Source organism: Elephantulus edwardii, unplaced genomic scaffold (assembly GCF_000299155.1).
Source record: "Elephantulus edwardii isolate Elephantulus edwardi_28Jun2011 unplaced genomic scaffold, EleEdw1.0 scaffold00106, whole genome shotgun sequence".
In the NCBI taxonomy this organism is placed as follows: Eukaryota; Metazoa; Chordata; class Mammalia; order Macroscelidea; family Macroscelididae; genus Elephantulus; species Elephantulus edwardii.
The window spans coordinates 10,431,942-10,446,592 of NW_006399856.1; the positions used below are offsets into that span (position 1 = coordinate 10,431,942).

At 38.0% G+C, this 14,651-nt stretch overlaps 1 protein-coding gene across 1 annotated transcript in view; it reads right to left on the minus strand.

Annotated features, from left to right (window-relative positions):
- The window catches only part of CPS1 (carbamoyl-phosphate synthase 1, mitochondrial), a 140,463-nt gene that overhangs the window by 12,771 nt on the left and 113,041 nt on the right, over window positions 1-14,651 (minus strand). Inside the window, exons 29-34 of the mRNA XM_006891930.1 lie at window positions 13,623-13,700; window positions 11,282-11,389; window positions 9,251-9,340; window positions 7,608-7,778; window positions 5,040-5,114; window positions 1,799-1,897 (exon numbers count right to left, since the gene is read on the minus strand). Of these exons, the coding sequence (XP_006891992.1) occupies window positions 1,799-1,897; window positions 5,040-5,114; window positions 7,608-7,778; window positions 9,251-9,340; window positions 11,282-11,389; window positions 13,623-13,700 (621 nt within the window). The remainder of the gene's footprint in view (window positions 1-1,798; window positions 1,898-5,039; window positions 5,115-7,607; window positions 7,779-9,250; window positions 9,341-11,281; window positions 11,390-13,622; window positions 13,701-14,651) is intronic.

The following is a 14,651-nucleotide window of genomic DNA, read 5'->3' on the forward strand; positions in this document are numbered from 1 at the left end:
GTGCCAAAATTGCAGGAATACTTCACAGGGGTCAAATTAATTTTGCTTCATATTCCCCTGAAGCATGGAACCAAACAAGGCACAATTTTATACATCATCGCCTTCTTAAACTGGCATTTTTAAATGTGAGCACTATTATGATTAGCTGTGAAGTTGAGGACGAAGGGCATGGGCTCCTCTGAATGCTCCCCAGGTCTCACATTAAACTTTAAGCCATAATTGGAGTCGGGCATATACTCTTATACTTGCAACTTAATAATAGTTAAGACCCATTTATAACGTGACGAGGCTCTCATATAGTGTGATTTGTCTCAAAACTGCCATTAAGCTTTGCAACTGCAAGTCATCTTGTTAGCCACTGCACTCACTGTTCACCATTGTCCTTCTTCTACCTTGATGAAGGAAAATCCCAAGTTACTCTCTGCAAAAACTTCTCCAAAGCCACCCTCCGTACAGTCTTCTGGATCTAATTTGCTGATATTTAGACACCCTAATGAGACAGTATCTATAATAATCACCCACTGGTTTGAGAATACCTGGTACTGTTTTAATTATAATTTTATTGATTTTTGTGTAACCATGCAGGGTTGGAGCTTATTAAAAGCACAGCAGGAGTCTTATATAAGACCATCCTTTGTTTTTAAAAGGACCCAAAAATTACTAATCTCAAGAGAAAATGAATGACTATCTAGGAAGTATCTAAACTTTTTTTTCCAGGAAATTTAGAAATATAAATTCACACTTTCTTACAGTAATTACTCCAAGAAGTAACTGAAATTTCCTGGTCACTATTTTGATCTAGAATTTGCATTTAATTTATAATAATAAATTTATTATGCTCTTTTTTTCTCATAAGATTTTCTTTTTCTATTTTTTTGATTATTAAATTTTATTAATTTTAATGAACATTCACAGAGATTTTGGGTTTTCATTCATTCATTGCTGCACTATAATGCTCTTTACATTTTTTTTAAAGCTATCCTTTTTTTACAGTTATCCCACCTACTTTGACCTGGTAGACTTACCAAATAATTTAACTCTGAGAATATCTCTTACATATACAGTGGGATACACTTACTATCTTACACCCACTAAGTCATTGCCCTTCAAAAACTTTAATCATAGAGTGTCAGATTGGGAAAATTTCCAAAATAATGCTATGCCTCTACAATTTAGTATTCTGGAAATTGAAAATTAAAGGAATGACTTAGTGGATAAGAAAGAGGAGCAATGATCAAGAAGAAATATTTATGATTACAAATTAGGACATGTTGCATTTGAGACATCAGATGGAATAAAAAGCAGATTGTGGAAAACAGGATTTTGAGGTTAACACAGGTAATGAATGCAGACAAGGTAGTGCATACCACAGGCTTTGGTGAGCAGACAGGGGAAAGTTTAGACAGAAAGAAAGAAGCTTTTCCAATTCTATGGAGAGCTTATGTTCAGAGTTCAAAGAGAAAGAGGAAACACTATAATATGTAGAAAAGTCAGCTAAGGAATAAAGATGATTCCTAATCTGTAGCCTGGCTTCTTGTTTGAATAAATGCTTTTCCACTAACAATGGTCCTTCTTTCAGCTTTTTTTTTTTTTTGCATTCGTTACTACCATGGAAGAAAGACAAGAATCAGGAAACAGAGAACAAATGTTCATTCTTGCCCTAAGTAGGTACTTCCTTTAGTGGAACATAAAACCAACCCCCACATTTTCTATCACAAATCGTATCCTTTCCCCCAGCCAGCCGTAGTCTTGGTACACACAAACACACACACACGTATACAAAGTACACGCCACTTACCTGGATTCCAATCAGGATGCCTTTCTGAGGGATCTTGAACCCTGTGGAAAGCATTGCCTTCAGGAAGGCTGTATGAATACCTTCGCCAAAGCATGCGACCTGTTTAGGAATAAATAAATAGCTCTAAAAAGTGAAACAATTTATTTACTTTTAAGTAACCAGTCTCTCTCCCCTGTCTCCTGCAAAAACAAAAAGACCAAAAGAAAAAAAGGCACTTTTACTTATGGATTCTTTTCCTAGAGTTTATCAGTGTTGTCCGAAGACCATGAAATCTGAATCCAGGGATTAAGAAGGCAGCCAGGGCAGATGTATCTTATGTTTTTAATTAAACATAATGAATGAATAAGCAATTCTTTCTCTACCCAAAAGCCCTCCACGGGGAAACATAACTGGATTCTACTATGAGATATTTGGATATGAGGTAGGGCTTCTGGTTCATAACGTGGTAGGTTACCAAATGTTAATATGACTTAATGTTTAAATACCGGTCCATGTCCTGAACGCTGCAGTATGAATGCATCGGTGAGAGGCAGGAATGCATAATTATTGATCCATCAGTTAGGAGTCATTTCATTCCATTTATGGGAAACACTTCTGAGAAATTCAATAACTCAGCGAAGGCCTCAAAGGAACTTTTCAAAAATCGTTTTCATAAAATGAACCAAAATCTGCTGCTACTGCTGCCTGTGCAGAATTCCACAGCCATATGTAAAAAGCAAAGCATATAAGCTGGAGTATATGGGATGTAACGTTAGGCTATACAGAAACCTCACGGAGGGTAATTGTGCTACACTGAGACTCCAAGTCAAATGGCTCCCATTACAACAGAACAAGTGGCTTCGATCTGGACATGAGGTGAGGAGATTCTGCTATGCACATCATCATTTGGCATGAACTCATATCCTCTATTACAGTAAATAACATCAATATACGGGTGACTAAAATTTTGTTTTTAACTGAATGGCTCTCTTACTGTGAAAGGAACATTCTCATAAATATCAACTTCAGTCAACCATCAGCTCCAGTGGCTTTTCATTCTCTTGTTGTTGTTATGTGCCATCGAGTCACCTGTGACTTATAGCAACCCTCCGTATTATAGTCCTGAATCCTATCCTGAGCCGATCTCATCATCTGACAGATCTAACTAGGTCTGTCTTTCACTCTGGACATATTAAAATAGTCAAGTATTGGCCACCTAAATAAAGTAATGCTAATCTAAGTTCCTAAAACCCAAATACAACACGTTAGAGGTTTCACTGGTTTTCTATGGGGGGGGGGGGAACAAAACAAAAAACAAAGGAAAGAAAAAGTCTGATATGCCATTTAAAAACTAGGGCAGCCATCACTATGTAGGAAAATAAAACAGCATTTGCTTGGATCAGGAGTCAAAGGTTGATTCAATCTGAGAACAAGCCATTTAGACACGGAGAATGACTCTTTGAAGGCCGATTGGGATTTCATTAAGGTGGAATTATGGTTGTGATTTCAGTGGTGAGACAGACCTTGTAACATCACACGCTAAGACACGGGGGACTCTGAACCTTTTTATAAGCAGCAGAAGCAGCACTTTCCTTTGTACTTTAGAAACGAAAGCAACAAAAGAAGAAGTGAATTTCTAAATATTTCATACTCTACAACACCCCTAATACCGTCTATCTGGGAGCTGAATGGGTTTGCCATGTGAGAGAAAGCAGCAAAGGTCTCTCCCTCCTCTGAAGCCTCTTGTTCTCTCAAACTATTACTGAGTCATAAGTGGCTCACAGTTGGCCCTGCGGTGGGTTTTGGAAGCTGCACACTGCACAGGAAGACAGTCCATCCTTCTCCTGCAGAGTCATTGGCAGATCTGAACCATCAGAGGCACCACCACTGGGTAAGCAACACAGCTCCCTATGCACTCCTTTTGTCACCAGAGCAGGGCCCTCTACTGATGAAAAACAGCCCTGCAATTGTAGTAACCATGGGATCAAGACGAACTTGAAAAGTGTCTCCATTTAAAAAAAAAAAAAAGTGTCTCCCTTAGCAAACAAGAAAAGTGACTGTGTCATGCTTTTAAAGTCAGATTGCCATGCTTATTTAATTTTTTTTAAAAAAGCAGTAAAAGGCTGATGGAGGATTATCAGTCCAAATGCATACAGGTTAGCCATTTAGTCTTCACTTCACCCCTTCCTGTCTCGACTTCTCATCACAGACCTTACTTGTAACCAGGCAACCATATAAAACCTCATGTATTTGTTTCAATTAAATCTTTTTCTTTAATGTCAGCAGGAAACACAGATGCTTCGTGGTTTGATGCTGCCACTCCAATGTGCACTGATGGGAATCTGAAGGTTGTATCCACTCAGCCTGTCAAGGGTTAGGTGATTCCTAAAATGTCCTGACACGGACATTCAGAGAACTTTCCAGAATCTGACAGCTCTCTACAAGAAACACATTTCACATTCTTAAAGAATCCTTCAGCTGACAATGGTTAAGTGCTTGACTGCTAACTGAAAGGTCAGTGGTTCGAGCCCACCAGGCACTATGTAGATGGAAGATGTGACAGCTTAATTCCATAATGAGTTGCAGCCCTGGAAAAGCCATGGGGCAGTTCTGTTCTGTGCAGAATGTACCTCAAAGTCACAAGCGATTCAATGGCAATGGATTTGGGATTTGGCTTTTTCTTTTCAGCTGACAAAGTCCCAGCATAAGTAAAGAAGGACATCCAGTGGCCAGTCCCATGAACAAGTTCTGCTAATCCCAGGAGGTTAAGATTGCCTTGAAAGTGGTCCCAAGATTTTATATGCATCTGCACAGTCTCAATACCCCTCTTGCTATCATTCTATACAGTGCTGGTAAAAATCCAATGATCTCACTTCATCAGAGCAAAAGGTAGCAAGGGGGAAAGATAGGGCTTGGTACAAAGAAACCAAAGAACCCCAACAAAAAATGCGTTACTTATATATCCAGAGAAATATTTAAAAGCTGTAGAAATGTGTAATAAATTAGGGACACATGTGCTACATTTATATCGTGAAATCGAAGTCAGAAGAACAAAAAACTGGTCAAAGAAAAGAAAAGATGTTCTTTTTTGGTCAAAGTGTAATTTTCTTTTTCAAAGAATTTTGAGATTCACTATAATGGCAGAAGAGGTTAAGATTTCTGCTACTCTTGCTATTTACTAACTTACTGTTTTATTCAGATCATAAACCCATACATTTTACAGTAGCTTTAGTGAAAGCATTTATGAGTCATAACTAGTTACCTCGCCAGTAGAAGCCATCTCACATCGTAGAATGGGGTCAGCATCCCTCAGCCGGGGCCAGGAAAACATTGGAGCCTGTCAAACATAATGGGGAAGAAAGCCATTTGAAAGAAAGGTATAGAGAGAGTGCAAGTGGATAAAAACATTTCATGAACCATATCTCACAGGATTCATTTAAGCGATGGTAGACGAGTAAAAAATCTCTTTGGTCAAAGCATCAGACTTTTAAAAAAAAACAGCTATGAAATGTTGTTCCAAGAAGTTCTTGAGTTCTTGGCCTCAATCTTAAGTTAAATAATCACAAATTATTCCTGTAAATAGGGCCCCTGTGACCAGTCTAGGCCAATGTTTCTAATCTGGTCTACACATATTCCTGCTGGAATGATTTCAAACCAAGTCCATTGGGCATTGGTCTTTCAAAACACAGTTCAAACACTTCCACCCGCCCCCATAGGCTTTGAAACATTCCTCTTCTTGTTCTGATCATTTGGATTTGCAACAAGCTACCTTGGCCAGAAATGACTGTCTGTAAGCTGACTTCTGAGACATTAAACTGTTGTTGACACCTCTTTAAAAACTTTGAAAAACATTCTGCTGTGTGAAAAACACTTTCACCAAGAGCTTTCACATAAACTGGAACGTCGGAGTGCTTTTTTCCCCCCATTTATTTTATTAGCACAGTTCACTAAAAACCGATTTCTTGCTTCTTGTGTATATTTATCTCGTCTAGACTATTCCTAATTTGATGCTGGCACTCTTCAAAATAATCCTGGGAATTCTGGCTGGAGACATTTTTCTGGGTTATTTAAGTCAAGTTATTATCTATTCCTGTGACCTCGCTCTCCAGTAGCCCCGTCTGCTGCTATCCATCTATTTCACTAAAGTTACATTAGGGTTTTCTATGAATAAACCATTTAAAGAAAATCAAGATTTATAGACAATGATAACAAAAGAAGCTGGAAAATACACTGCATTTTGAAAAATAGCTATCAATGTTGGTTTTCTGTCAGAAATTGTTTCATACAAATGTGCGTATATATTATGTAAAATATATAAAGAGAAATAAAAACAGATTTCTGTGTCTGTGAATAAAGAAGCATAAATTTAAAAATTTATATGTAAACTCTCAAGTGGAAAGTATTTTTCAGGGTCTATTACTTGTTAGTCTCAAGCAAACAAACAAAAAAATTTGCCTATGTTCTCACTATAAGATTCAACAAGTTAAGTTTTTGCCATTATTTCCAGGAATAAATACCACCAAAGTAGAAGATGACATTCTATCCCAAAATAGTATAGAATCCAAGATATCCTAAATTATTCTAAAAATAAGGTAAATGATCTTTTTTTGGTTTTTAATAAGGTACTTTGGGCATGTTGTAAGAAGTGACCTATTTAATTCTATTCTAATTATTTAATAATTTAATAGTTTAAATGTCACTCATGCTTGAAGAGTGGAGGGACAGCACAAAAGAGGAAGTCCCTGGAAGAGATGGATTGACTCAGTGACTGGGGCAATGGGGGTGGCTGTGTCAGAGACAATAAGGCTGACACAGGATAGAGTAGGGTTCAGAGTTGCTGTACTTAGGGTCACTATGAGTCACAAGCAATTTGATGGCTCTTAACAACAACAAATATTTTTTTGTTTGTAACTTCTACTTATGACTTCATTATGAAAGTCCAGAGTCTTAGCTGAAGCACACCTGAAGTTGAGACACTATTAATAAATCAATGGAAGTCTGTTGAAGTCATCCAGGATATGTAAATATCACACTCATATTTCCCAGATTGTTTTAGCTAAGAAATCATATAAATGTACAGCTCTCATTTGTCTTCATAGCTGGGTTGGAATAGTGAAGTAGCTGAATGTCAGTATTATGAATAATCTGTATACATGCGTAGTGAAGCAGATGGAAGAACATACTGGTTTTATTTTCGAATTTATTACACAAAAAAAGGATTCAAATTTCTTTTCCAATGGTACATTTTTCTGTTTACTCTTTCTAAAGATGCCATCATTTCCATCACTCTCAAATGACCTCAGTGAGGTACAAGTTTTCAAACAGAAAATTATGTCTGTAATACAGGAAATAGGAATTAAAGGTCGTCAGGGTGATAAAAATTTGACTAACACCAGAGTGTAATCACCCATGTGAGAGTCATGCTCCCTGTAGACTTGGCACAATTCAGAAGTGGCTTAATCCAGGCCTTATCCTAATGAAGTATGACTAAACTGGTTCCATCCTGTTTCAGTTGTATAGACAGCTTGGAATTTCTTTCCCTAGGCAACTTTGAACATTTATAATTCTAGAAGATCTTTAACTTTTGAAAGATATAATAATTCACATTTTTAGTACAACATGACTTTTTACTAATAGTTTGATTACATGTTTGAAATTTAAATAGTTGAAATGTGACTGTGGTACAACCATTGAAAGAAAGTCTAGTGGATCTCTGTTCCAGCACTCTACAAAGGAGCTTCAAAGTCCTCAGACTCTTTTTGATGACATAGTTTTCTATTCATTCCCTTGGACACACACACAATAACTAAAAGATTTCTGAAAATGTTACCTTAATTGCCACATAGTCAGAAGGAATGATGGGATGGTCCAGTGTTGGAAGTGGTTTCTCGTCAATGTTTTCTCCAATCATCACTTTGGTGGCCACGTCAATGAAGTCTACACCAAGTGTCTTGGACACAAAAGGGAAGGATCGGGAAGCTCGCAGGTTGCACTCGATCACCTGGACAAACAAGAAAATACGGAAGGTGAAAGTAGATGGTGAGCAGAGTGACAAGAACATTCTTTCCACTCTTTGCTTTCCAACTGTTTCTAACTGGGGACAGTCGTCTGCCACTTTTTTCTTTCTACTATTTTAACTTTTTCTAACTGGTTTCCTTTCCGCTAGGATTGCTAAACTTTGCTCTTCACCCATAGTCTCTTCACTAACCCATCCCACACACTGATGACAAATATATTTTAGGGCAGAGTTCAAATAATTACAAAGCGTAGGGTCAAACATTCACTTAATTTCAGCGATCACCATTATATTAAAATGCAATTCTTCCCTTTGATTAAAGTTTACTCAATCCAACGCTCTCTCTAATATTACCTTTTACCACTTTTAAAAATTTTATTAGTTTTAATGAACATTTACAGAAATTTTAGATTTCCATGCATTCATTACTGCATTTTTCTCCCTGCCCAGGCTCCCACCCCCCAAGTTTGCTCTTCTCTTGAAAAGTAAAAGAAAAATTCCTTTTACCACTTTTATGACCCCCAATATTCTCATCCGAGTTTACCTTCTACCATTTCCCTACAAAAACTACTATACTGTCTCCTACAACCTGCTGAATCTTGAAATTGATGTCCCATCTATATGTCAGATCTCACTGCATTACTGGCCAAAATTCCACTCCTTCTTAAGGTCCAGCTCACTGTACAAAATCCTCCTTGACATTTCTTTATGATCCACCTCAAATGAAGCATGTGATCTCACGCACACCAGCTATTTTATTTGAGCATTTGCTGTCGTAGTCATTATTCTTAACCTTATGTGATAATAAGCTATAAACTAATCTTGTTCCCAATTCTCACTAAATCTCAAGTGCTTTGAGAGTGGCAATGAGGCCTAATGCACCTTTACAGCAATCCTATGACTTTGCATAGAAGGTACTGAATGTGTGCTGATTGCTCCTTCATTAAGATACTAAATTATTAGAATTAACCGAATTAATTCACTATCTTTTTTTTTCTTCAAAAGATATCCAGAGAAGCATTCCTTGCTAGTAAACAATTAAAGCATAACTCTTGTGCATGTAACGTCTGACTCCTCTACAAGTTCAGGTTACATTATGATGGTATTCACTTAAATGCTATCAACAACAGGTACTCATCATAATATATAAAGATATATCTGTATAGCATATAATAATCACAATAGATAATATAGCTTTTATACTTTCCATGTGTCAGAGAGCCTTATGAAGCTGTGACTGGCATATCACTGTACAGTGCACTGGTGCCTTCTAACAAAGCAGACATTATATGCTGAACAACCTCCCACATTCAGACATGAGCAGCTGCAGGGTTCTCAGCTGTATTTTGTCTGTTGTTCAAAGTGAAGGAGATGACCAGAGGGTCACAATCCAACATGACCTAACATAGTAGCTGTGTCCTCTCAAACACTGTGTCAAACACCGTGGCATTGCTTACCAATACATCATTTCCTTTCACAAGAAATTGCACATTGAATGGGCCAGAGATGGCAAAAGCCTTGGCAATCTTTCGGGTAGCATCCTTCACCTAAAGCAAAAGGAAAATAGCATCTTAAATTCCGACTTCTTCTTCTCTCTTTACAGAAAGTTATGCATTTATTAATAATTCTCTCTAATCCATTGTCACCCTTCCATTAACAAAATAATCAGATATGCTAAATATTCAGATAATTTTGCAGGATTAGCTCTTTGCCAAATTCCCCTACCATGCTACAATTATATTATCTGTTTCTCTGTTGAGGGCTGGATAGAATTTGTTCAGTCTAGTTGATTGTTTTAGCACCAAGAATTACAGCCCAAACTCTCTATTATTCTAATGAGAGGTGGAAGCCTTGAAATTGCATGATACTGCGAAGAGACCACAGAGATTTCTTTTATGTTGCTTTTCTTCTGCCCTGGACTTTCCAAGAGTAGAGATTATGGTCAGAGGAAAACAGTGCTTCCCTGGAGGGAGGTGTTATATGTCACATGTAGAAACCCTTCTATCCACAAGTGACAGAGGCACGCATGGCCAGAGGGAAACTGAGGAAAAGAGGCAAGAGCTTCCCAAGGGCTGCCCCTGCAAGAGGGACCCAGCAATATAATTGGGTAGAAAAGAAAGTGGAGTCTTCCACACACTGGACTAAGACAGATTTGGGAAAATTCGAGTTCATGAGATCACTTATCCTGACGTGAGAAACTGAAACAGATTTAAAATCCAGAGATGGTGTTCTTTCATGCTACTAGTATTATAAAGCATCCTGCTACCTTCAAGTTCCAGAACAAAGGAAGACTTCAGACATAACTCACTGGAGAAATGCTCTCTCAGTCTCTTTCTTCTCTCTAAAGATGTCTTCTCTCCTCTCTCCTCTCCTCTCTCCTTCCCCCTCCCCCCCACATATTGTTGTTGTTGTTGTTGAGTCCCATCAAGATGGAATTGACCTTCCAAAAGATTTTTTAGAGGCAGTAAATCACACGGGAAGAGACTGTCCATCTTTCTCCCTCAGAACAGTTGGTGGGTTCAAACTGAGGATCTTTGTGTTGGCAACAAAATTTCTTATCAGTAAGCTACACACAGAGAGGCTGGTATGATATACTCAAAGGCTAAAGGAGCATCAGCTGAGTTATTCAGGACTAGATTCTGTAAACTAACAACACTTAACATTCAACATTGGTTATGACAGCAGAGTCATCATCAGCTCTGGTGGCGTCGTCTGTAGAGAGCTGCACTGCTCACCCGAAGGGAGAACCTCTTTCAAAGTTCAAATCCACAAGTGGCTCCATGGGAGAGAGATGAGTAATCTCCTCTTGTGTGATTTACGGCCTCAGAAAATTTACTGCAGGGTAAGCTGTAAGGTCCAGCATGATGGCAATGAGTTAAAGTTAGAATTTGTCATGGCTGGGAAACATCTTTTGAAATAGCAGTTTTCAAAGATGGACAGAAGGAGACAAATCAGAAAGTGCTGATTTGAGAAACAAGGAGAAAGTAAGGGTAATGCTACAGAATAAAAATAGAATTTCCTAACGGTGCACATCTGTCCTACCCCTCCTGGGAAACACTGCTTCCACACACATCCCCTATTGGGTCTCAAACATTAGGATCCCTCAGAGCAGTAGTTCTCAAAATGTGGTTCCAAGGTCAGCAGAAATATACTTGGAACTTGTTTAAAATGTACCTTCTACAGCCTCATTCAATTCCCAAGACTCTAGAATTAGAAATGTAGGACAGGGCCCAGAAATCTATATTTTAGCAAACTCCCTAGGTGGTTACATTCCATAACATACCACCACACAGACATTCCTCGGTATGAAGGCAAGTATTCTCTTTAATATACCCAGCAGCCCCAGACTGAGAAAGATTCTGTACCATTACATTTGATGGAAAGCACTTCCTACATTGCTACCTGGTTTTGTTTGTCGTATTGCTTTGCTTTTAAAGTACCCCTTCCAATCATTTCCTTTTACATCTTCCATGTTTCTTTATATTCACCTTTTCAACGGCTCCTTGGCTGACAGTCTGTGTGGGCAGCATCAGAGTAGCATCTCCCGAGTGGACGCCGGCATCTTCCACGTGTTCAGAGACAGCATGAGAAATAACCTGGCCAAAGGAAGATTTTAGAAAGAGTTGTTAGGTTCCTAGCTCCATAAAGCCATTGTGTGGCCCACTCCTTTGATTCTAACATATGCCTCAAGCATGGAGCTGTTCCTGTGCTAAGTCTTGATGAACGGAATAGAAAGAGTGGCCTATCAGACACCCTGTGTACCTGCTTGCATCCAGGAGCAAAAGTGTAGTTGAAAGCTTCCCTCCCTGATCCACTGATAAGTGTGGAAATAAAGAATAGAAAAATAAGAAATAGAAATTTATATTTAATGTTCTAAATAAACAAGCCAGAAAATTAAAGCATTTGTGTGACAGGGAATATATTTGTCTTTTCTTTCAAAAACTAAAATTTTTATACTGGAAAAGATAAAAGGACAAAAGAGAGGAATGTATAGATAAGTAAACAGAATTACTTAGGTGAGTTTGAAAGAAGACTTGAGGAGCTGATCAAGAGATCATTAACTTAAAATTTCTCAGGAGAGAAAAATATTCTTGCTCTCATTTGTAAGTAAGGTAACTAAAGCAATGTAAAAGTAAACACCCGAGTTCATGCGACCAGTATATGCCTAAGTCATCATTTGGAACCCTATTTTTCAGAAGCTCAGGTCTATAGTCTCAGTCACTATAACTCATTTATCATTTAAATGTGATCTTTGGGAATTAAGCAAATCAGAGCATGAGAGAGAATAATTGAATGGTCATAAAAGACTTAAACAAATTACAAAGATTTACTCATCAGTCTTACCAATGACTCAGAGCAGAATGATAGTTGAACCTCAGTTCTCCTGCTGTTATTTATGAGTTCTGTGGCCTAGGCAAGGACTTTGAGCCACTTAACCTTGATTTCAAGTAAGCTGAGAAGAGCCATGGTATCTATCATGGGGAAGGTTTGTAAGAATAAAAAGAAGACACATAGAATTCCTGACATGATTCTGAGCCTATAGTAAGAGATGGTTTGTGTTGGTGGAGGAGTATACAACGTCCCAAAACGGAAAGATGATTATCCCCCTGAGTTCTGGAGAAATCAGAATATATTTTAAGTACTATTGCAGCACATAATGGTATAAAGCAACAGGTGACTAATAATATCTTCAAGTACTTAAAAAAATTCTAAAGGAGATGGACTGTGTTTATGCTTTGCAACTCCAGAGGTTGGAAAGGTCAGCAGATGAGTACTTAAAGGAATCGGATTTTAGCTCAAGATAAGGAATGCTCAAAGATATCCAGAAAACAGAATGTCTTGTCGTACAACTTTGTGTGCCATTTAAACAGAAAACAATGATCCCAGTTATACTGTGAGGCAAATCCCTGCATTTGGTATTGAGGTAGTGGAGGAAATGACTAGAATAAATAATCTGTAAGGGGACTTCATCTCAAACATTGTCTGATTCTATATTAATAAAACACCATTACTAAAAAAAAGTACTTTGAACTATTAAACTGAAAGAGTAAAAAAAAAAAAAATGTATGCTTTCAGTAGTGTTTTAAAGTCTTTGCAAAGTAGAAGATGAAGGTAAGCTTTTTACTTTCTTTAAAGCAGATAAAAACAACAAGGACCTCCTAAAACGTAACCTTCAATGTTTTAAGATAAATCACAAATGTGTTATTAACAAAACTGGCAGAATAAAGAAAAGCATTCTTCACATTTTCATTTCTCCCTGAAGTTAGAGCATTCATTATATTAACAATACAAGATGTGAGATGGCAAACCAGTTTTGTTGTCCTTGCCCACCTTTCTGTTTGATTTTGCTTTTATTAACCCAATAAAGAGGGGGAGGGTGGGAAATGAAGGGTGAAGAAAACCCCGAGACTCAATTAAGAACTTCAGAAAGAAAAACATGGGATGTTTGTATAATACCCATTGAAACATGAAAGGATAACTACAGACAAAAGAAAATGAGGTAGAAAAATCTATTCCAAAAGAATTACGAGTACAGGCTGATAATTAATAGTGAATATCACCTAAGACAAATGGCTGGAGTATAAAACACAGGAAATGGGCTCTCCATGACATGTCAACATGTCAGCAGAATTGTCAGTAAATAATATATCTCTTTGATAATGTGAAGGTTTTGTTTGTTTGGTTTTTGGCTGAGCAGCTTCTACGCTATAAATAGAACCTGGTGTATAGAAATCAAAATCATGTGTTCTGATGTGTTAGGTTTCAAAATTACTTAGAAAACTCTTTGACAGGAAGATAGGGTAAGGGATGCGGGGATCGAGCACTCACCCTTCCGTCTTTACCAACAGCATCCATCTCTACCTCCCGGGCACCCTCGATAAACTTTGTCAGCACCACCGGGTGTTCCTGTCACCAAGGAAAAGAAAAGGGAGGAAACTTTAGCTGAAATTTCTTGTATCAGTAACTTCATATAAGTGAAGTAGGTCATGCAGTTTTCATACTGGGCTAATAGTACTTTCAAAAATCTAACCCTACACATACTACAAGAGCATACTAACAATCTTACTAGAAGATTAGTCAATCTTCATAAGAACAAGGGTGGGGTGTTTTGTTGGTTTGTTTTGTTTTGTTTTTCTGTTTATTGGGAGGTAGGGGCTCTTTTTCCAACTTAGAACATCCAAAGAACTCAACATGAATAATGGAATCTCAAAAACAGACTCCTAGATGGCTTGGAAAGAGGGTTTACACATGGCAAACATGATGGATTTCTTCCCCAAACAAATCTGTCTGGTGTTGTTACTGGCTCTCAGTATGATTTCCACATTACAAACCATGTGTACAATGCAGAACTGGGCATCATCAATTTTTTCAAGGCTGTAATCTTCTGAAAGCAGATCACCGGGCCCAGGGATGGAAGAGAAGGCATCTGGTACTTCACTCTACAATGTATTCATGAAAACCTACCCATTGGAGAGATTTTCCCACAGTTCTAGGACATCCAACAATATGAATTCAAAGCATACTTGGTGCTCATTTTTCATGCTCATCGTCTTCCCCGTCTATCCTTACCTCCTCTGTTCACTGAAACACCTCTGAGGAGCAAGAACCATGCCAACTGGGAATCTGGCTCCCTGTGCACTAGGACTATTCATGCTCCTTGCTCTCCTTTGAAATGCCTCTGATTTCAATCTTCAGCACCCTCCAAATTCTACCTGTCCAACGTCAAACTCTTCTCTAGGAGCTCTTCTATGCACCCTCCTGCCCCCTGCCCCTCCACTTTACCTCAACTACCTTCTGAAAGCTTTTAAAAGGAAAAATACTACTTTCATCCTCTACAGTACAAGGACTGTAGATCAA